Below are 23,355 nucleotides of genomic sequence, written 5' to 3' on the forward strand. Positions count from 1 at the left end.
ATTAATGAACATGTCGTTACTTTGAGGTGTCTTTTATAAGATTTATAATATGACTGTACAGCTATCATTTTATTGTTAACAAATACGCGGCCTCGACAGTCAGAGAAGTGTCACATTCATTTTTGAAAAAGTATGGTGCACAGCCCTTTCTTTTCCTTCGTCGTATTTACTACGCTCAATCCAAGCACGTACACACAGTGAAGGCCAAGGTTATATTGGACCGTGTGGATTATCCGTGGCAGGTGGAACGTTCTTTCTCCTTCCCGCGCAGTAAAATAATATTGTCCTAAAGAGCGTCTGTTCATTATTCCTAAGAAGGTCGCCTGCGAGTTTCTTGGCTTGCATAAATTAAGTTGAATTGAGATCGCATTCACTATTCAAAGAGTATTTGGCATCTTCATGTTTTACTTTGGCACATTCATATTACAATACAAAGTGAATCATTGGCCTATGACATAAAGTTGTCAACAAGACTTTTCTGAACATGGATATTAGTGACTTTGCTACACTCTACCTTCATTCCCCCAGTAATTTAGCTTGCTATAATATCAAATGAACAGTTTCTATTACAATTAGTGTAATATCAGCCAATGACAATTAATTATTTCGGTAGCTTAAAACTGTTATTGCATTTCAAAACGGACCGCATATTTTTAAAGGACAATTAAGACCACCCCAACAAAAACTTGATTTGAATAAAAAGAGAAAAATTCAACAAGCACAACACTGAAAATTTCATCAAAATTGGATGTAAAATAAGACAGTTATGGAATTTTAAAGTTTCGCTTATTTTCAACAAAATAGTTATATGATCGAGCCAGTTATATCATGTGAAATGTGTTCTTTTTTGTGATTTGCTGATTATGTATGTTTTTATATTTGAATATGGAAATAAATGAAATAAAATGAAATATCCAAATGAGAGAGTTGATGACATCACTCACTCGCTATTTCTTTTGTATTTCATTATATGAAATATGAAATATTTTTATTTTCTCGTCATTGTCATGTGAAATGACGTTTCATTCCTCCCTGAACACGAGGAATTCCATTATTTTAACATTTTGTGCTTCAGCCAAGGTCCTAATCGTCAAATTCGTAAAAATTGGAATTTTGTATAATTCAAACAATAAAAAAACAAAAGAAATAGTGAGTGAGTGACTTCATCGACTCTCTCATTTGGATGTAACTGGCTCGTTCATATAACTATTTTGTTGAAAATAAGCGAAAGTTTGAAATGTCATAACTTTCTTATTTTACTTCCGATTTTGATGAAATTTTCAGCATTGTGCTTATCTGATTTTTCTCTATTGATTCATATCAACATTTTTCTGAGGTGGACTTGACCTTCAAGATGTCGTGGAAACGAGGTCGGGCGGTGCCATTTTCCTTGAAGGGAGTGCAGGAAAATCAGCCCCTGCAAGGTTAAAATAAATAAATAAATCCCAAAACGTTCGATCGCTACGCTCACTCACGAAATTAATAAAAGCCTAAACATATTTTTCATCAATAAACAATCCCTTCAAAAGATTTCGATCAACATAAATACACAGCTACTTCACAAAGAAACGTTTTAAGTTGTTGAAAATATCTGTTTGCACCCAATTGCCGATTTTGTAATAAGTTGTCTCTTTTGGCTTTACCCCCCCCCCCGTCACCGAACTAAAATAGGTTCAGCCGCCTCTTTCAGAGACATTATTATGAACAAGAACAGTTGTTAAGAAAGGAGTTGATATGAGATATGTTCAGGACAATCTATGAGGCTCCAAACCACAAAAAAATGTGAAGTTAATGAAATCACGTCCATGTTACAAACATCACATGTACGAAATGCTGGAAATTTCATCAAAATATGACTGATTATAAATAATGAAGCTATTAGATTTTAGAGTTTAGCAATATTATGTAATATCAGTTATATGCACGCCATCATGAATATACGAAAGGTGGACTGACGATGTAATGTCCCCACTTTCATTTTTTACTTTTATTATTTAATACATGAAATCATGATGATTACATATTTTCATAGATATGTGTATAATATGCCTCCGTTGTAACAAAATAAGTTTCAGCAATTATTATTTTACTGATGAAATTGGTTGAAAATCTATTATTTAATTCTTGGAGGACAACATTCTAATAAAGATTATTTCATGTAACAAAATCAAAAGGAACAAGTGGGAATATGACATCAACTAGCACATTGCATATTCATAAAGACATGCAAAAACTGTTTCACCGAAATAATGGCAAACTTTAAAATGTCATAACTTGTTTATTCCTTGTCCGATTTTGATGAAACGGGTCAGCATTTTGTTTGTCTGATTTCATTTTCTCTGTTAAAATAATGATGATATCATCTTAAGCCTCGTGTGCCCCTAATACCATTTTTCAAATGGCATAAGAAAGCATAAGCAACTAAAATTCACAGAAATCAATCTAATATATTTTATTTTCCATTTGTCGTTGTATATACAAAAAATAAAACAATGCTAAGAAAACTTGAATAAAGGACAAATCTTTATAATCAAACAGACGGAGTTTTAAGACATGACGGATTATAATGTAATGAGAGTGGATTTAGACTGAAGGGTGTGAGTTGATTGTTTCCACTTCTCTTGATTTTTGCCTAGGCAGCTTAAGGGGCAATCAGTCACCTCCGCATGCGTCGGCTTCCAGGGGGCATTGACAAAATATACTGGGGAGAGCGGAAACGTTGACTCTACTTTAAAAACGCATTGCCATCATGCCAAGTTTTTGTAAATATTGTGATTTTTGATGATTTCTAATATAAACAGTCCCTTCATACACTTAGACGTTTTATGGTAGTAGGTTATTTTGGCTATTTTCCAGGGCTGTCGTGCTTTCAAATTTTAATTTGTGACAACTTTTGCAACCAAATATCCATTGTGTAACAGGTGGCACTTAATTCATTTCTGTATGTATGAAACATTTGATGAATAATATGTAAAATTAATTTTTCATTATCTTGATGTCAAATTTGAGATATGTATTGTCTTGTCTAGATTTGCTTATGAAAAATGTTGCAACAACCACTAAATGCAGTATGAATATGATAAATAAAAACAATGCAAATGCAAGCGCATTATGGACACGTTTAATGAAGACTTACAATAATAATAATAATACTATTTAATAATAACAATAATAATAATGATGATGATGATGGTAATAACAATAATAATGATGATCATCCTCATCATCATCACCATCAACATCATGTTCATCATCATCCCCACCACCACCACCACCGCCATCATTATTATCAACATCATCATCACCCTTATTATCATTACCAACACCATCACCACCACCATCATCATAATCACCATCACCATCATCTATATATTTGTAAATTTAAATATATAAATCAATTGCATATTAGCTTAGCCACTAAAAAAAATCAAGACAATAATCAGATCAATTAGCTTCAAGCACTTGTATTAAAATATATTCTCAACGATCATCATATAATTACAATTTATTTTGTTAAATAACAAATGATTACATCATACTCTGCAAAAAACAAGAGATTAAGAAGTTGTTATACTTTCCCCAACAATATTGTACATGTACATGCCTTCTTTACAGCTTCCCACCTTTTCTTAAAAAATGAAGACATATCTACATGAACATGTTGGGGTCACATGCTCATGCAGCCCCTGTTTTATGGATCAAACTTCCAAATTTGCTGAAAGCAGTACATTCAGATGACAAAGTAAAAACGGCCCTTAAAACCTACCTATTCAAATAGTACCTCAACTTAGTGAATTCATCAACACATCTTTTTCTTTCCTCTGCCTTTCCAAAGCGCATAGAGACATATTAATTATTATGTGTTATGCGCTATAAACAAAAGTGACCATTAAATTATTACATGTTTTATCATTATTATACAGGAAATGTCATAGCTGCTATGCTTCAAGCATACATTTGCTTATATAGTTTGCCTCTGCATTTTACTCATTATATATATATATATATATTTTTTTTTTCTTTAATGTATTCATGTCTTCAGTCACTATATATAAGATTGTCACTTGGTTATGTACTTTATGCTATATTATGATTATGTCTCAAGCATTGTTAATTTGTTTTGTATATTATTTCAATAAATGCAGAAAATCCTGCAAAAAAAAAACTACATGTAGGTATTTGGCAAATCCGAGTTATCTTCAGTAAAACTGAGATTAATTAAAATCACTAGAAAATGTACATGAGTAATATAAGATCTGAATTAAAAAGGTGTGAATTTACATGCAAATGAATACGACTCTCTGACTGATTTGAATCATCTGTGATGATAGGTTTTAATTTCTGATCAGAGATTCTTACTTTTCACTAGATTTGAAACTAACAATAATCAAAATGTAATAAATTCTGGCATTTCATGTTCGTGGTAATTTGACGGTCACAACAAACAGAGTTTCGATGCTAAGTTTTCTCTTTATAATGCGCTATTAGTGAACATCCTGAAAGAGTTTTGGTCAAGAAAGTCAAGTTTATCCATGAAATATTATATCTCCACTTCAATATCACTTTATTTAAGAAAAAGCAAAACAAGATCACAAAATCCCCATAATTGATCAAACTTTCAAAGAACTGAATGCTGGTTTCTATAAACATCACAAAGGCAAATTGGAAGATCTGAGTATAATTAACGAAACACATGCACTAGAGTACTGCAATTATAGAATTTCAGGAAAACGTGCTTCCCCAATTTCATTTTATATTCATACAAATGTAATGTAACATAACATTAACCCAATATTACACACTACATAAAAAAAGGAACATACATGTAACCACAGGTTCCAACGAAAAAAAACTACATATAAAGTACTGAAAGTACCGTACCACAAATAGATAAATAAATCTCTACGCAACATGTTGTGAACTGTTGTAAATTACAAGGAAATAAAACATATACCTATACTTTCTTACGATTTGCGTCTTTGAGACACTTATGATGGTTAGAGTGAAGTATATCATACAACTTTACATAGGTAGTGGTGGGAAGGGGACTGGAAAGTGGGATAGGAAAATGAATTCCAAAGATAATTTGTCCATGGGAGGGGGGGGTATTAAAACCAAATGATGGGGCTGGATTTTAAGGGTAATAGATTTAAACAAGTGATATTGGGCTGCTTTGGGCAACCAAGGGATTTCACCAGTCCTATATCAATCAGCCCAATCCATTACTACATGTAAAAGAATCAAAAGCTCAAGTACTTAATAAATATAACATAATATACATTTACAAACTTCTATAGACAAAATTTATTCAGAAAAAATTTAGCAAGATAACTCATACCTTTATCCCTAACGGATTTAAAAAAAAATCTAAATCTTGCTAAAATATACATGCATATCTCCCTATAAAATGCTCCCTTTCACCTGTCACCTAAACTAAAAGCATCCTTAAGGTACGTTTTTTTCTTCATATTAATTATATGTAATAATGGTGTAATATTTATAGTGAAAGGTCTTTCCAAGATGCTGAAAGGGAAATTGTTGCAATATATGGAAAATAATAATGCATTCAGCACCACATATTTTTATTTGGACAAGAGTGGTATGAGCATATATATGAAATAACATTGGATGGTCTGATATCTACAGAAGTTTAAAATGCCATGGACTTGGTCGAGATGATAAGCTAATTTATCTCGCCAAGCCGACTTCTGAAAAGTTCTATCTCACTGGGCGAAATAACGTGTCTTGCCAAGTTGACATGCACCTTTTAGTATGTCATCTTTACAAGTCAATGGCTCTTTAAATCTTCCATAGATAGAAGAAATGAATTATTAACCTAAGCCAAAACAGGGCTACATAACACAAAGTTTTGCAATGAATTGCAAATATGAAACAACCGCACTGACTGGTTCCCGATCAGTATTTTAAACAAAGTGCACATGCAAAGAAGATCCTGATTGGTCACTGGCATTTAGCGATTGATTGCAAACCTTTCTGTTACTGAGCCCAGGTGTGACCTGCGACTAAAGCTTAGGGGATTTTCAAAGTAAGATGAACAGAAATATCAACAAACTGGGAAAGGTTTATCATAAATTGCACTAAATGTGATTGTATTAAACATATTTAGATCACTGATCAAATACAGAAATCTGGTCAGTTTTTCATACAGCTGTTCATTCGTAGCAAATTACTTTAATCGGATGACTGGTGGATGACGGGACAATTCATTTGCTCCCGAGATATTTGCTCTGGGGCCCATTGTAGAAAGAGTTGCTATCAATCGCAACTCTAAAAATCATGCGTGACTTGATTTTCAACCAGTCAACAGCGCGCATTTGGGACTTGCGATTGATTTTTTAACTTGCGTTTAAACGCAACTCTTTCTGCAACGGGCCCCTGGTGTTATATCTCAGAGAGCATAGGATTAGAGTTAGGATTCATTGTAATCAAGTTTTTGGTTCAGAATAGAGTTTACTTAGTTTTGGAGGTTAGGTTTTATGTTTGGCTTCACGTGCAGATTTTCCATCGGAGCAATTAGGTGGTTTCAGACCGCCTCGAAGTTCGCCAGTTCCAGGTATTCTCTGATCGGGAAATTTACCCTGATCAGAAAATGCCAGGTATTTTGGTAATGTGAAAGCCAACTACGCGTAATTTCCCCAAAAGAAAATACCCGCTAAATAGTAGGTACTTGGCGAAATTACGAGAACTTTCGTGGGGATTTTTCCAAGGTCGCAGGTATTTTGGCGATGTGAAAGCAAATTACGGGAAGTTTAAGCCCAGCGTGTCGTTGGGCGCGGCGGCGTGGGTGGCTGCTGGGCTAGTGATTTTGAATCTCGCGCCTTGCCTGCTTATCAGACCATACTGCGCATGCTCGTAACTTCGGGAACTTATCCCGAAGGATGTGTTTCGGGGCGGTGTGAATGCAGGAATAATTAACGGGTATTTTGTAGCCTTAAAAAGTTCTCGTAATTTAACGGGGATTCTTGTGATCGAGGCGGTTTGAAACCACCTATTGTCGCCAGATCAAGTGTCGTGGATCCGACTGGTGACCCTTTCTTGTGCTCAATAATATATCGCTATTTAGCTGACTTAAAACCTAAGAACATGGGTCAGTCATACACTGTACATAAAGTCAAACACAATTTTACAAACAGTTTTATGAAACACAAATCTGTTTCAAATTCCATAAATATATTATATGCATTTATATTATGGTAATCAATACCAATTCCTTTTTATGGATTTTGAGATCAATCTAATATATACCTTCAAAATTGGCATCAGAATATTGGGAAACTCGCAATCCTAGAAACAGTATTATGTAAGACCCTCTTCTGTACAATAAATAAATACTTTTTGACATCTTCTCACAGAAAGCATACACTAGAAATCATTCATTTTCACCAATCATATTTGTCAACACAGAGCAACCAATGTCTCATGTATAGTGTTAATAATTAACCTTTTCGGCCAGAATACACAAATGTGGGTTAGCTTTTATAAATACATAGGGGGCGTCATGGTCTAGTCGTTACGAATCTCATCTGTCAATGAGAGGGGCGTGGGTTCAAATCTCAGCCATGGCATGTTTTCCTTCAGCAAGAAATGTATCCACATTGTGCTGCACTCGACCCAGGTGAGGTGAATGTTTACCTGGCAGGATTAATTCCTTGAATGCACCAAGCGCCTTTAGCAGCTGGAGATACAGCCGGGGTAATATATAGTGCACCTTTGAATAGGAAACTAGATAAATCGGGGCCTCATAAATGCTATATATTATTATCATTTTACAGTATCATACATCACTTGGCTTGGTATAATACAAGCATGTACATGAAATCAACTAATTGGCTATGGACATCAAGTGTTTTATACCTAAAGTCTGTGGAAACTATGCAATTAAGCAGTCTGCAAGTTAAAAGGTCCACTAATGAAGTAAGCCTTTGACAAGAGGTGCCAAATTAGTCATTACTTTTGATGTTTTTTAGCCACATTTCATTCGAACTCTAAAATGCCAGAGTCATCCAGAGTTTTTAATCTTTCTTAAGTCTTTTTTTCCTATTTGAGATTCAATAAATCGTACATGAAATATTTGTGTCCTCCTGCTTGTCTGTGCTCCTGGGAATAAAAATAAACTCTGAATTGCAAATTGAGTTAGGCTTTGTTTTTTTAATCACAGGTATATGTTCATTCTTGGACCTTTCAAATAGTGAAAATGTGCTGAGCCAAGAGTACTTACATCCCGGTATAGCTAAGAGGGTGCTGCGTAACAAGTAACCGATGCCATGGAATCTTCTTAATCCAAGACATAGAAGTTGGTCCACCCTTTCAATTACATATCTAAGGCCGTCTGTGTACAGATGAATCTCCTTTCGCCATTTTCAATTTGGGAATTCTGGGTAAACATGCACTGATCAATGATTCTCAGCAAAATATATTGGCACAATAAAATACACATCAAGAATTCAGATAACATTGAAACGCTGATGCATAATTCATGACAAGGTCTACTTCTAAGTTCCTCATGGAAAAAGTCTCTCTCTTTCAGGTATACATAATTCAAAATAAGACATAACCATGGTTAGTATCAACCCACAATGGAAAATCTTGGTCTTGGTGTTACAAGAAAAAGCAGTCTGAAAAAACAGTAAGATCTGAACAGCATAGACAGAGCCAAGAGTGTCTGCATGTATATTGCCACCTGGGGCCTGTTGCAGAAAGAGTTGCGTTTAAACGCAAGTCAAAAAATCAATCGTAAGATCCAAATGCGCGCTGTTGATTGGTTGAAAATCAAGTTGCGCATGATTTCTAGAGTTGCGATTGATTGCAACTCTTTCTGCAACGGACCCCTGGCCTACAAGTAGGTTTAAGCCACGATGGTCTTAAACAATGAGTACCGGCCGCACGGTAATGTTGGTAGCTCTAACAATCTGATTACGGAGGCCCTGTTACAATCAGCAATGTTGCAGCGTTGCCTCACATCACAACAATGCGATATTTACATCCTGGATCAATGTCTGACATCACAATCCGGAACATGTGACTGGGCCTTCTGTCATTGCTCTGTTAGCGCTAACTACGTTTCTTTGCGGCAGGTACTGGCTGTTTAGCAATCTGAGAATGAGACCATCTGCAACCAGACCAGTAGATACGTATGTCTTTGCATGCCATTATATTTCTGGGTTACCTTCATTCTGCATACTAGCGTTTCTCAGCAAATCTCTTCTTGGTTGATATCTCTGTAGGACTCTGTTTACCAGAAAGATGTTAGTCACACCAACGATACCAACTCCAAACGGAGTGATATGTCATTGGACATAACATTATAGATTTGGTAGGCCTGGAGCAGGTTTCGCTGTGTGACTGAGGAATGACACTGTGTATGTGTGTGAGATACAGATCATTTTGTTGCTTGTTGAACCTGTGACCCAGCAACCTTCAGGATATCCCCACCTGTTATCGAGAAAGAATAAAGAGAATGACACAGTCAAACCTGGAGGGGGTGAATTCTACAAATTCAAGTCATTATGTATATAGGACTCATTTTACTGAATCCTGATACGGAATAAAACATTGGCTAAAGTAGATCTATATGAAATGCTAATCTTCAACTGCTTAACTCTTCATGCGTTACGTTCGCATTATTGCACATCCGTAGGCGTGTTTCGTTCGCATTTTTGCACAACCACACATTTCCCATAGACGTCCCCTGTCCCATTGTTTTTCGAACAATTGCATGCCCCGGTGCATACCTAGCTACAATGTATAGCTTGGCGTTTTTGTATACCGTACATGTGTACCGATCGATCGCGCGTGCGACATTAGTTTAGCGTTTGACGGATTATCACAGTTTACAAATTACAGAATCGTTGAGTTATCCCAAAAAATCAATACATCCTGATCACAGCCAGGAAGTTCATTGAAAAAGGAGAGGAGAAAATCAATAAAACCCTCCTCACAAACAATACCATGGCCAGGTTTATTGTTAGAAATCTGTGACTCATGGCACGAATGTGAATGAGAGGGGATCACTGCTAACATAATGCAACACACGGGGGGTTTACAGGTGAACGCATGAAGAGTTAAAAGGGTTTACTTTCACTTGGTCTAAAAGCAGTTGGTCCATTTCTCAAATAGTCTCATACCACATGACCTAAAACCATTTGGTCTAATATCAATTTGGCCCACTTGCCATTTAGTATACACTGCACTTGGTCTCATACCCACTCAGTCCAACTGTTATTTAGTCTAATGCCCACTTGATCTAATTTCTACTTTGTCTACTCTTCTTATTATCTTGCACTTCGTCACATGAAAATTTGGTTCACGAACAGTTCATCTGAAATCATTTGGATAAAGTGGTGTTGAACAACAAGGTTGATATTAGATGAAACAGGTATTGACTCAATGGAAATAATTAATAAGACCTAATGATTAATAACAAAAAATTGGTTAATAGACAAACCAGGAATAGACCATGTGAGATGAGGCCAAATGGAAAGTAGACAATTCTGGGCCAAGTCTTACAGAGAGGTCCCATCAACCACAACTATGGAGGGCCAGCAACAACAGCATCTAACAAAATGTATGTTAGTTCAAAATGTTTTCTAGATATGACGTATATTCTTAAATTTGTTGTTTTCTCGACAATTTGGTGGGTTTGCCTCTGTTCACAGAGGGCATTTCGCAAATTTCCTTTCGAAAAAAAGTTATGACACTGATGGATTTCCATAGAGTTACGACTGATTGGATAAAACTTACTGATTTGTAAGATGGGGCCCTGTTGATCACCAAAGTAGTATTTTAGAAGTTAAAATATGCCTCTACATTAGTCTTACCTACATCACTGGTTACTTTCTCAAAGTTACTAAGTGCTTGGTTGGAGTTTCTGTTCAGGTACTCTTCCTCAGCAGGAGTCAGCTAAATAGACAAATTCAAAACAAAATCTATATATTAAACCAGCATAAGAAATACATTAGGGTGATGGCAACTTCACCCTAATGACAGCCAAAATCGCCCTTAAGATTCATTTAAAGAGTCACCCCAAGATCTGCCACAAACATTACTCAAGAAATTTGAGGAAATCAATATTCTGCATACAGCAGAATGATACTGTTCAATGCAAAACAAGTAAAAAGGAAAAAGAGATAGCCCCCAAACTTCAGCAATGACCCGATGTGATGAAAAATATTCCCTAAAAATATACCCCCCCCAAAAAAAAAATGGAAACTGACCAATGGTGCCATGCAACATTGTCCATATTTTGAACAGATGAAACATGTGCCTGACTGACCCTTGTACTCCAAGAGGTTGTTTCACAGAGACCTAAGTGTGATTTAGTCGCACTTAAATTCCCAGATGAGAGCAGTGTAAAAGGGATCACCACTTTGGTCAAACCATGCAAAGAGGTATGCTCTACTACGTATTTTTCAATAAGATTGTGCATTACATATCATGTGCACTTTGACGTTTCAGCATGACCCTATTGTTACCATGCACATGAATGGCCCCTATCATAAGTGAGGTGTCCCAACCGCATTTTTCTTATGTGAATTTCACATAAACTTGAATGCACTTCATTCCATTATTCATGAAAGTTTTATCATTAGATGTATTACCTTTTCTCCAAGCTTCTTTACTGCTGTGAGGATCTCCACTGCTTGTTGTGTATAATCAGGGGTTGAAATTCTACCGACTTTTTCATCTTCTTTAAGCTAATGGTCAAATATTGTGGATAAAGTAAATGTGAATTAAAATACTTGTTAAATTATAAAATCTTAATGTGCTGAAAACATGATTCAGATTCAGATTTATTTCCAACAGAAATGACAAAATATTGCTACAAATCATCTCCATACATTTATAACAAATATTTCCGATACAAATCATTGTCATTATAATTACATCAACAACATCAATGATATAAAGATATATACAAAAATATGGTGTATTTTGCAGACAAATTATAATATATGATTTAAATAGAAAAAAAGGTATCTGTGGAAGTGGGAGATTCACTCAAAACTACCCCACTATCAATTTTTGCCCCTTCTCAGTTTTCAAGTAACTTTGAATTTTCTGTCAAAATCCCTTTGTTGCCACTTGGCACTGGTGCACAATCAATGTCATTGTCTTTGCGACGTTGTTTCACATGAGCTGAAGGAGCGTCCCACATCGCACGTGAAACTGCTTTCCGTTTCAATTAGAGTAAGCCCAGATGAATAGATTTACTTTTTTTTCGTACTTTGAATTTCTTCCTGGATGAATCAAAACATACATGTACATCAGTTTATATAATTTTTTTTCCAAGAAAATCCATACTTTTCCTTTAAAAATTGTAAAAATTACCCCAAAAAATTGAAGTGGTTGGCAGTTCTGTGCCTTTGTGACTGACTTACCTGTGCTAATCTCTGCCTGAGGTTACCTGGTTGTTTCTTTGCAAATAATCTAATGATCTCAGGTGTCTTGAAGGCCTCACTGATAGCTGCTTGGATAGCCTATGAAACAATGATAGCATTTTTTTTTATTTGACAAGATTTATTTATCAACAGTACATACATGTACATATCAGAATAAAATAGATAAGCGTGTCCCCCCCCCCAAAAAAAAGCTGAATTCTAGATAGGAAAGAAATGCATCTTATTGTGTTGTATCATGTAAGCTCCCTTGAGGGAAGTGACAAGCAAACTGAGTCAGCATGACCTACCGGTCTCTTCTCTTGATATGACTGCACAAAGTGCAGTAGGATTGCTACACCTGGGGTCCGTTTCATAAAGCTGTTTGTAAGTTAAGAGCAACTTTAAGAACGACTGGTGATCCTTTTTATGCTCTAAACCATCGCCAATGAATCTACCATTTGCCACAAGAAAGGATAACCAGTCGCTCTTAACTTTATTACGAACAGCTTTATGAAACACCCACCAGGAGTGCAGGACCCTGTCTAACATTGCCATGCAATGGTAATTTGCATGGAATCCTTGTCACCTTGATTTTGATTGGCTGATCAGCGTTACTATGGTAGTTACCATTGGATGAAAAAGTTACCATTTTAGTAACTTTTATGCAACGGGGCCCAGGGTTTCCACCTACTCTCATACGAATAGTGCAATGAAGGAGGGGTGAATACATAGAGGATTGAGGCAACTCCCCCCCCCCCTCCCCTGAAAGGCTCAAAAGAGTCCTGGAAATCTCCATTTCACTGCAGCTTACCCGATGTAGCAGATTCAGGCAGTAGGTTGTGAAAGGTAGCCCCCGAATAAAAAATAAAAAAAAACTGATGCAATGGGTTCATAACATGCAAAAGTGGTGACTCTTCACTACACAGAGCCTCCATTTAACATCCTATCTGAGGGATCATAGCCACCAATTTCATGGGGGGGGGGCTTTATTTGGAATGAGGCAATTGCCCAGTAGGCTTTCACTCATTGCTCAGAATATTATGAAACCTAAAATTGCTGGATTTGTTCCAAGTTGGTATGAACAGCCAGTAGTCATGTCACGGATGTTTTACTCTTTACTTTCATATTATCGCCTTCTATTTTGTATGTTGTTGTTGTTTTTCTTTTTAAATTTGTATGTATGGGTACATATTAACCCATGAATAGCCAATTTGACATTTTCTCAGAGCCCCTGTAGGCAGAGAATATATGCATTCATGCATGATCGACCTTGGACTTGGGGAGTTCAAACCTGTACATAATAATGTCAGTATGTGCAGTGATGGGGGGGGGGGGGGGGTGTCCAAGTATTGATACACTGTAGATAGGCCTAAATCATCAACAGGAACTGCCTACAATGCATTTCTCAAAAAATCCAGTTTCCCTTATATTGAGCCATAGTCAGCAAGACAATACAGAGGAGCACTGTGTTTTATTTAACCTTACACTTGAGGGAGTTCTATTCTGTATGGCAATACTGGCAGTGATAAGGATATCAAGTCATTGCATACAGAGAGGTGAAAGAACAGGAAATGTCTGGTTCTCCAACAATGCAGAATGCAGTTGAGAATTAATCCCTTATCTGACCATTGACACTGCTTACAATGCATACAATACAAGTGTCCTTGTACTTGAAGGAATTCCAACCTACGCATTGTCATTACTGGCAGTGATAAGGGGGGGGGGGGGGTCAGGAAGGTTTTATAGGATATATGTAGATTAGATTACAAAAAAGAACAGGAAATTTCCAGGCCCCATGACAATGCATTGCAGGTGTTCATGGGTCTGACTGCTTAGATTGTGACTGCATTGATTGTTGTGTATGATCAAGGGTAAAAATGAACTATCTGATCAATCACTTTGGTTTTATGTAACTAGGTCCAGAGGAGCAATTTAACGAATGTTGTACTCGGTCCCTGTAACAAATACATGAAAATTCAATGAATCTTCACATGGACAGTAATGATTTTCCATTTTTGATTTACCCGGTGTTTCCACTCTTCTAGAAATTCAGGAAAATTTGAACTTATTTTAGGAAAGGTTCAGGAAATGAAAAAAATTCCAGGAAATTCCGAGAAATCTGAAAGTTATAATTAAACAGCAATTAAACGTGGCAACTTTTAACAATCATGTTATATTTAAAGAACTGCTTACCTCCATACATAGCTCAATTTTTTTTGCTCGCGCTCTGCACTCGCATGTCGCAAATTGGTTACTAAATGTATTTTTAAAGAGGGCTTGAACAAAAAATGTTAAATTGCTTGATTTTGGTCACTTGGACCAAATTTAGGTTTGCTGTATTATATTGCCAGATTTTTGTTAAAAATCAAACTCGAAAATTCTAGCAAATATACATGTATGTTTGGTCTATTCGGTTTCAGGAAATTTGGTTTTGGATCTGTGGAAATACTGGATTTATCAGTAAGCAGAAAAAGCAGAGTTCCGACAATGCTGTCCCTCCTGAATGGTAAAACTCAAATGGGAAATGTTTAAATATGATCTTTATATTTACCAGTTGCATAGAGTTGAGGTCATCTACCAAGCTCATATTACCGCTTCCTAATTTCTCTAATGATTTGCTGAACTCTTCAAGCTGTTCCATGGTCTCTTGTTTGGTTTCTTCATACTCATCTTCATCCAGATCATCCCTAAAAAGAAGAAGAAAAACCCAAACATATGAACAATAGTAAAATAATTAAGTTTGTGTGTCATGTTATCTACGATTGTCTGTGCTTTCAAAGGGATCTTGGTTATCTTTACCCTGGCTTTATTCTGACAGCAAACAAGTACATTTATTTCGAGGAATTGATTCCTGCCAGGCACACATTTACATGTACATCACCTGGGTTGAGTGCAGCGCAAAGTGGACAAATTCCTTGCTGGAGGAATATACGCCATGGCTGGGGCTTGAACCAGCAACCCTCTGTTTAAAGTTCGGAATCTGCAGAACTTTGCTCAGGCAGGACAAAAATCATTCTTTTGCAATATTGAATACCTACCAAAGAATTACAGACTAAAAAGTACTTTAATAAAATCTATTTCTTTTGAGAATGTGTAGTTTCTCACTTTCTATACTTGTCTAAATATCCCTACCTGTCAATGTATATAGAAACCTGTCCTTCTCTCCCTCTCTCTTGCAGTAATGAATGACTCAAAATAAAGTTATTATGTGGCGATTGTTTCAAAAAGAGTATAAATTCATTACAAGCAGTATTACATTATCACCTAAAAAGTATGACTCTACTTTAAATCACACTTACTAGCATGTACTAGCCCCATCGCGCATAAGATAACTGAACGAAGCGATGCGGTGATATGCAACCCGAAATGTAAGTGTGATTTTAAGTCAGATAAATTTTTGTGAAATGCCCCCCCAACAAAATATTAATTTAATTTTGAAGACATACTTAGATTCTTCCAGATCACCAAGCTGCAGCACCAGCCTATCCAACTGCTCTTCCAAATTCTGTTTCAATGCCTCAGTCTCAGAGCGCCCTCTAGAAGCCATTCTCTTGGCAATTACTAGCGATGCACTTTACTCTCACGACAAACCAAGTTCTCTCACGACAAACCAAGTTCTCCAACTGCTCCGAGTCCGAGTCAAAGATTCCTGGAAGGATGTCAGTGGAAGAAAATATTTAAAAGGTTACTGGTAGATGAGTACCATTTACAATACAGGCTTCAGATCTAATATAGTCTGAATTAATTTTCCCTTTATTCTCCAGTTTGACATTATATCTTTAAAACAATGAAGTTTATTAGAACTAATCAGCAAATAATTAAGACTTCAATTTAAATCTAGAATCAACTAACTTCTTTGCAATGCTCAAAACTGCCATGGACAGTGTCTGTAACTCAACTGACAGTGACAAAAATGCCATTGATTTATTTTGTCCCCCTCATCCACCCCCCCCCCCAAAAAAAAGAGAGAGAAAATAAAGCAGCCTTTATAGGCAGGACAACAAGAATTTCAAAATGTGTTTGTTGTCCCCAAGAATGATATCAAAAAATTTCTTAATATCTAATTTGTCATGTGAAACCACTTAAAACTTACGTAAAATTCATTTAAACTGCAAAAAAGAGTACTTTCATAGCACCAACATGGGTCGAAAAAGTCATAGACATCGCGGGTCCCTGTTAATACACTGTCCTTACTATCGATAGTTTAAACGATCACGATGTGCTCGCTAAATGCGCGCGCCCGTCGGCGTCTGCTAGCCGTCCTCTGCTGTGACTCTCAAATAGCCCCGCATGTGCGATTTTAAGTCAGATCGTCCCATATGCTGTTTTTCATGTTAGTACATAGATGCGTGCGCGTTTTTTGCGGACGCAGATCATGCACCCATCTCCGTCGTCTGCTACGGCTCTCTATATCAGTCCCAACTTGTGAAATGTGTGTTTCTGGTGTATTTTCATTTGGTCTACATGCAGTTTGCCCACTTGTCATTTGGTCTAATGCCAAATGGGCTAAACCCATTTGGTCAACTAAATTGCCATTTGGTCTACACTTGGTCTAATTCTCATTTAGTGAAATGTCCAGTTGGTCTAATTTCAGCATAACCTACATAATTATATATTTTTTTTACTTTGTCAAATACTGGTACATAAAATTGGCTTTATATCATGCAGTTCCACATTGTAAATACAATGTATGTATATTCATTTGGTTCACATGCAATTTGCCCACTTCTCATTTAGTCTAATGCCGAATGGGCTAAACCCATTTGGTCTACACTTGGTCTAATTCTCATTTTGTGAAATGTCCAGTTGGTCTAATTTCAGCACAACCTGAAATTATTTTTTTTAACTTATATACATATATTTAGTCTTTATACATATACCAAATGGGCTTGACCCATTTGGTTTAAAAAAAATCTAATTGCCATTTGGTCTACACTTTGTCTAATTTACATTTGGTCTACACTACACTTGATCTAATTTTGAGTCCAGTCCAGGGTCTAATGTCAACATGACCTACATCATTATGATTTTATACTTTGTGAAATATATATTTTTTTCTTTATATAATTTCATTTCACCTTATAGTTTTAGCATTGGTTTCCAAATAAATAATACTTGAACAGTGGCATAATCATGATAATGGAGCCAAAAGTTTTGAAAGGTGTATCGGGTAAATTTATAAAGTTGTAAGCAGAAGCAAACAACAAAAAAAATGTTGAAGCGGGGGGGGGGGGGGGGGGGGGCGGTGTTAATTAATTTCCTTTTATTTTCCAATGCCAGATCAATCTTTGTTTTTGCTTGCTAAATTTTTAAAAATGATATGTTCTGTTCTATCTACAATTTTTACTAATGATCCTTTTTTTACTTTTTTTTTCAGACACATTCGCACCCGAACCGACTCTACAAGGGAAGAGAAGGAATTATTGAACCCCTTGAGAATATACAGGTCAAGGGCTGTAATAGTATACAGGGGCACTTCCTGGGAGTTTAATTTCATTTTAATTATGTGTTTTCAGGATTTTTTTTTAGGATATCTAACATTGCAGTGAAAATTATTGCCCCTGCTGATAGTTTTTCAGCTGTGCATGCCCCTCCTTAATTTCAGTGAATAAGGTGTGGCACTGCCCTCTATGATTCATTTTGAATTTTAATGGGCTCCAAAATGCAGTAATTTGTAAATGAGGGCATAATCTTATTTTGATAAAGCATTTTACTTAACGGGGGGGGGGGGGGTGAATTTGACTACTAAACCAGCCCCTCCCCATGTCAAGGATTAAATTTTTGGAAAAAAAAGCATATATAAAATAGATATAGTTATTGCATATCAGAATATTATTTTTTCTTGATGTTTTCTCAATAACTCTAAGCTGTTATTGATGAATTCTTTCTTGAAACAAAAATAAGCAATTTATCCAAACATGTCAGTTTCATTTTGTAGACATATGCATTGAATTTACCAATTCAGAATATAAGGTATGCAATCTTTCATAAATGTTGATTTTTATCACTGGTGGATCTGGGGGAGGGCACATCTAGCTCAACCCCCCCCCCCCCCTTTGAGAGCTAGAGTCAAGATGTAATGAAAATATGCAATTTTCATCAAAGAATTCCCCCCCCCCGTAAGGCCCTTTTTTGCTTGACAAATTTTCATCCTGAAAATGTGCCCCCCCCCCCCCCCCAGGATAAATCCTGGATCCACCACCCCTGGTTTTGATTAAGTTTACATGTATTTTCATTTTGAAAAAAAAAAATCCTAGAGATTTATAAACAGCATGATTTACACTGAGCATTTCATACAATTTGTGCAGAAGAAATATTATCTTGAGAAATTTGGTTATTAAATTATGGAAGATATCTTTTGGAAATGAAATTACTTTATTGCAGTTATGTCTTACATTGTATTTTCATTTTACTTGATAGAAATTCATTATTTTTTATAACCATGACAGTGTTATAAATTCATATTTGCTAAATTGTAATAATCATTTTGATGTTCCTTCATCTTCATGAAAGTATGAATTCTAGTCATCTGCTTCAGTCTGCCCAATGAAATGGTTACAAAGGGCCTAAGCATCCCTTGTCATTTTTCAATAATTAGTTAAGTCAGTAGTCAAGTAAGGGGTCAGACAGTTTGGCTGTATTATATTTGTTTGTCTTACTAGTGTCAATTTACTAAACTTTTTCTGCTTGTGATTGAACCACCAAATTGCCAGATAGTACCATTTTGTTGGGCAGACATTAATATTGACTAGAGGACTTACTTTCCAAACCAACCTAAAGATAATATGATACTTCATGTATTACAGGGGTATATTGCCTCCATTCCATTGTTGGGATGTATGCTATGGGCTGGGTAATATCATCTAACTTGTCCTGAAATAATCATTCTCTATAACAAGTTCACAGACAGAGATTCCACTTCAGCAACTCTCAGTTAAACATCAACATTCCTGGCATTGGTGGGGGAAGCCAAAAATTTTAGGGGGGAACCGCCAAAATCTTTTGACCCCCCCCCCCCGAAAAAAAGATAGTGACCAAATAATATCTTGGGGGGGACACAGGAAACAAAATTGAAAATTGACAAGCCAAAAAAAAATAAAAAATAAGGTTATCAACAAAAAATCGAGGGGGATGGAATCGTCCCCTCCCCACCTCAAATTTAGGGGGATACCCCCCCCCCCACTTCCGCCGCCTATGATTCCTGGTGCTTGGAGATCTGCGAAAGGCATGCTATAACATCCACTTAAGTTCCATTTCCTTTCATGTTTTTTCCTCTTAGTGAGCATCTCCAAGTGTTCATATTTTTTCAGTGTCCTTTTTTAGATTTATCAAACTCAGTTTTATTACCTGATAAAATTCTATCCCAAGAATTGAACACTTTGATCAAATTTGGAAGTTCAACTTAATGTAACTGACAATATATAACTGAAAATATATAATAAAAGGCAAAATAATAATTATGAGAAAAATAATAAAGAAAAACAGTTACTCAAATCAAATTCACTCAAAACCATACACTAATGTACTCTCCTCAAAAATCAGTTCTCACTTTTAGGTATTGATCATTCATTCAGTCAATAAAATAATAAAAACAGAGTCAGGAGGTCCTCCTCAAAATAAACACAAACACAGTGTCTCACATACACACTATACATTAAGAGTAAAATCAGTTTGTATCTTTCGTGGGATTTGTTTTTATGTAAATCTGGATTCTTCTTGTTAGTAGGGCCTTAGGTCACTCTGACTTGAACTTAAAACTTCCAATCTCAAGAAGGCAAGATATCTCAGTAGATAGTCATTGTCAAGATGTTTAGGAGTTCAATCTGGAGGTGAGGTTATTCATGATGGCATCTGATATTCTGGCAGAAAGAATGAGAAATAAAAAAGTGCATAAATACAATTATTTATTTTTTCAATGCAAATTAAATAAACGAGTCATTCAAGATAGTGTGTATTTTTTAGAGGGGGGGGGGGGGGGTTGATGGCATATTTTAGTCCAAATTATTTTTATCTTCATTTTTTTTCCACTTATTACCATTTATTCAAAAATTGCAATAAACATATTAATAAATGAGTTTTAATCTAGTTGGCAAAAGAAAAACCAGTGGCGGCGGCAGTGCAAAGAAAATGCCAGTAAAAGGCAGTAAAGCACTGTGTCTGAGTGACTGACAGTGACACCACGGGCACGGCACTGACAGTGAGGTGAATGGACTTCATTTTCCAGTGCATGCACATTATTGCCCCATCATATTCACTCGTTTTCAGAAAATATTTAGTTATTCCTCATATGACCATGATTATCTCCTTCATGTCATTACTCTGGTGTTTATTCATGATTTTAAATTCAGGAAATCATTTAGCAAACAAAGAAAACAAAGCATTTCTTGACTGTGATTCCGTGTGATTCAAGTTCTATTTCATTTCTGTGTATCACACGTACGCACGTACGTGACGTAATCTTGATCTCTAATCTGCTAATTGTTATGTTAATTAATCATCCCGTGCGCGCGATTAAAATGGCTCGAAATTCGACCAAATTCAAGGGCAGCTCAGCTTGTAAACCTCACTGAGAAGGGCTTCCACAGCCCTTGCGATTCCCCGCGCTGCAATTTAACTGCAAGACACAGAAAGGAAATCAATTCAAGTTTCACAATCAACGGAAAATACAGAACCCTTCGAGACCCATTTTGCAAGAAATACAACTAAATAAGGTAAGAATTGAGAGCAACTCACGACACTTTTGACTTACCGACACTTTCATGGTTATTTTTGGAAGATTTCATGGAATTTGCGGCACGAAAATGACTTCGGTAGCTCGCGAAAGTCCTATGCATTACGATGACATATTTTTCATCGCACGGGAGGACAGTCACAAAGAGAAAATATCATATTCATCCGCGCTGACAGGGGCTTAATTTTGACGATATCGCATCGCTATGCGATTTCACTCATTGACAAGCGGACGAAGCTTACGTACAAATTTTGAGCACTTCCGCGACAGCGCCATCTAGTGACTACGGCCGTGCCTAGCCTTTACCACACACATGACACAGCCACAGGGTATAGGCCTACAAAGAACAAGGTTATGATTCATTAAACTTTGTTCATTGAATGAGTGGTACTGGCAAGGCCATGACATTGGCAAATTAATAGCAATGCAAGGAGTGGGATCAGCGCAACAGGCAGCAGGGCCAGGGTGAGGCAGGGCAGGGACACCGCCCCGTCCGTCAGTCCTTCGCCTGGCTTGTCGGTGCCTCGTTGAGTGTTCTCCCGCTCCCGAGCCCGTTCGCTAACGAAGTCCGAGAGAGAAAAAGGCCTGGCCTTGCCCTGAAGTAGGGCCTCGCCGAGGCACAAGCATTTTGGAAAACATATCAATTTCGGTGTCAAACACATTTAATCAAGTTCAATTAATGTATCTACTATTCTTAGGTGGTTAAAATGCTTGTATTTTTACCTTGAAATTGACAGTTTCCGCAGTTAGCTCCTCACGTAAATTATGGTGTCTCTGAAAAATCAAATAAGGTGGTCGCGTACAGTACGTACCAACGAACGTAGAGGGCAGCAACACACAAGCGTGTTGCTCTAAGGAAGGTCAACTCCGCTCGAATTTTGTGACCACTCTAAAAAATAAGGGGGACTTTTCGGAAATTTGTCGAGTTGATTTTTTTTTCATTTGTTAATTTCAAATATTTTTTAATGAACAATTATTAGATCGGTTATTCTGGGTAGAAATATTAAAAATATTAATTTTAATTTTAAAGAAATTATTTAGCTTAAAGGGATCGTTTAACTTTGTGAGAAGCTGATTTAAAAAATTCTCAAACTAAGATGAAATATGTTTATGAGTTTATGTATTTGTTCCAAGAAACCCTAGAAATCATCTTTATTTCGGATGAAAAGTTGTTAGTATGTGGGAATATGTGATTATATTGGATCGCGTCTACTAGACGATTTTTCAAATCACTGAGACTTCGCCAATTTGAACGCCTCCCTCTGCCGTTGAGATCGTACTAGTATTAACGGCTACGCAAGCGAGAACTGTCAATCAACCAACAGTGAATAGTGGGGGGGGGGGGAGGGCCTCTACGGCCGGTATCGGCGGCTGCACTGAGAATTGTAAACATTACATGCAGCGCATGTTCCGCTGGCCCGTGCCGTGTAATGTAGCGCCTTGCCGGTTCTTGGGTGTCGAAGCAGAGAAATTCACTTTCAAAGAAGAGAAACAGAATCTGAGCGCAATACAAGATACGTACAGACCCTTTTAGATAAGAAAAATTGCGGACTTACTGATTCCTCGCCGGGATGATAGTAACGTGGCAAATTTGGGTCGATGTATTACTTGAAGATAAATCTAAAGTGTAGCATAAGAATATGTGCGATCCAAAACATATCACACATGTACTTGCGAATGGAATAAGGACATGTGGCCTCTCGAGCTCTGTGTAGTATGTCGTGAACTGAGGGGAGGATCCGGGGCGGGGGGAGAATGCCTTCATCCCATGCATGAACGTTTCATAGTTGATGTGGGTATGCAAATTACTTGGTATTACGTAAGACTCTTCTCATATCGCTCGAAAAATGAACATAATGCAGGACATGTTTTCATTTCTAATGCATGTGCAGTCATATGATTATAATATTTCATATATTTAAGACTGAGCTCTGATGGGCCGAGCACAACTGCGCTGGCTGGTCAAGGAGGGGAGGGGGGGGGGGGCAAATCCGACTTGCACCCCCTTTTTGAGAGTAGTAATCAAAACTTGTGAGGTAAATATGCCATACATTTTTCCCACGTGTGCACCACCCCACCCCTTGAACGGGAGGTCCTTTCCTCTTCTTTTTTTTGCTTGACAAATTTTTGGCGAAATACCTTTTAGATGAAAACCTTTTTATTTCTTTTGCCGTGTCAAAATTTTCTCAGGAAATGGTGCCCCCTCCCTTTAGAAAGTCCTGGATC

General features: G+C 36.8%; 1 protein-coding gene across 1 annotated transcript; it reads right to left on the reverse strand.

Moving 5' to 3' along the window:
• Positions 1-8,775: 8,775 nt before the first annotated feature.
• On the reverse strand, positions 8,776-21,937 carry LOC121427549 (protein LZIC-like). The gene is made up of 7 exons (XM_041623999.1): positions 21,853-21,937; positions 15,845-16,047; positions 14,950-15,085; positions 12,399-12,497; positions 11,619-11,714; positions 10,839-10,920; positions 8,776-9,453 (listed from the first exon to the last, which is right to left on the reverse strand). Exons 2-7 carry the CDS (start codon positions 15,943-15,945, stop codon positions 9,401-9,403), a joined length of 567 nt encoding a protein of 188 aa, XP_041479933.1. The 5' UTR covers positions 15,946-16,047; positions 21,853-21,937; the 3' UTR covers positions 8,776-9,400.
• Positions 21,938-23,355: the final 1,418 nt, after the last annotated feature.

The sequence above is a fragment of the Lytechinus variegatus genome, chromosome 14, assembly GCF_018143015.1.
Source record: "Lytechinus variegatus isolate NC3 chromosome 14, Lvar_3.0, whole genome shotgun sequence".
NCBI classification, from domain to species: Eukaryota; Metazoa; Echinodermata; class Echinoidea; order Temnopleuroida; family Toxopneustidae; genus Lytechinus; species Lytechinus variegatus.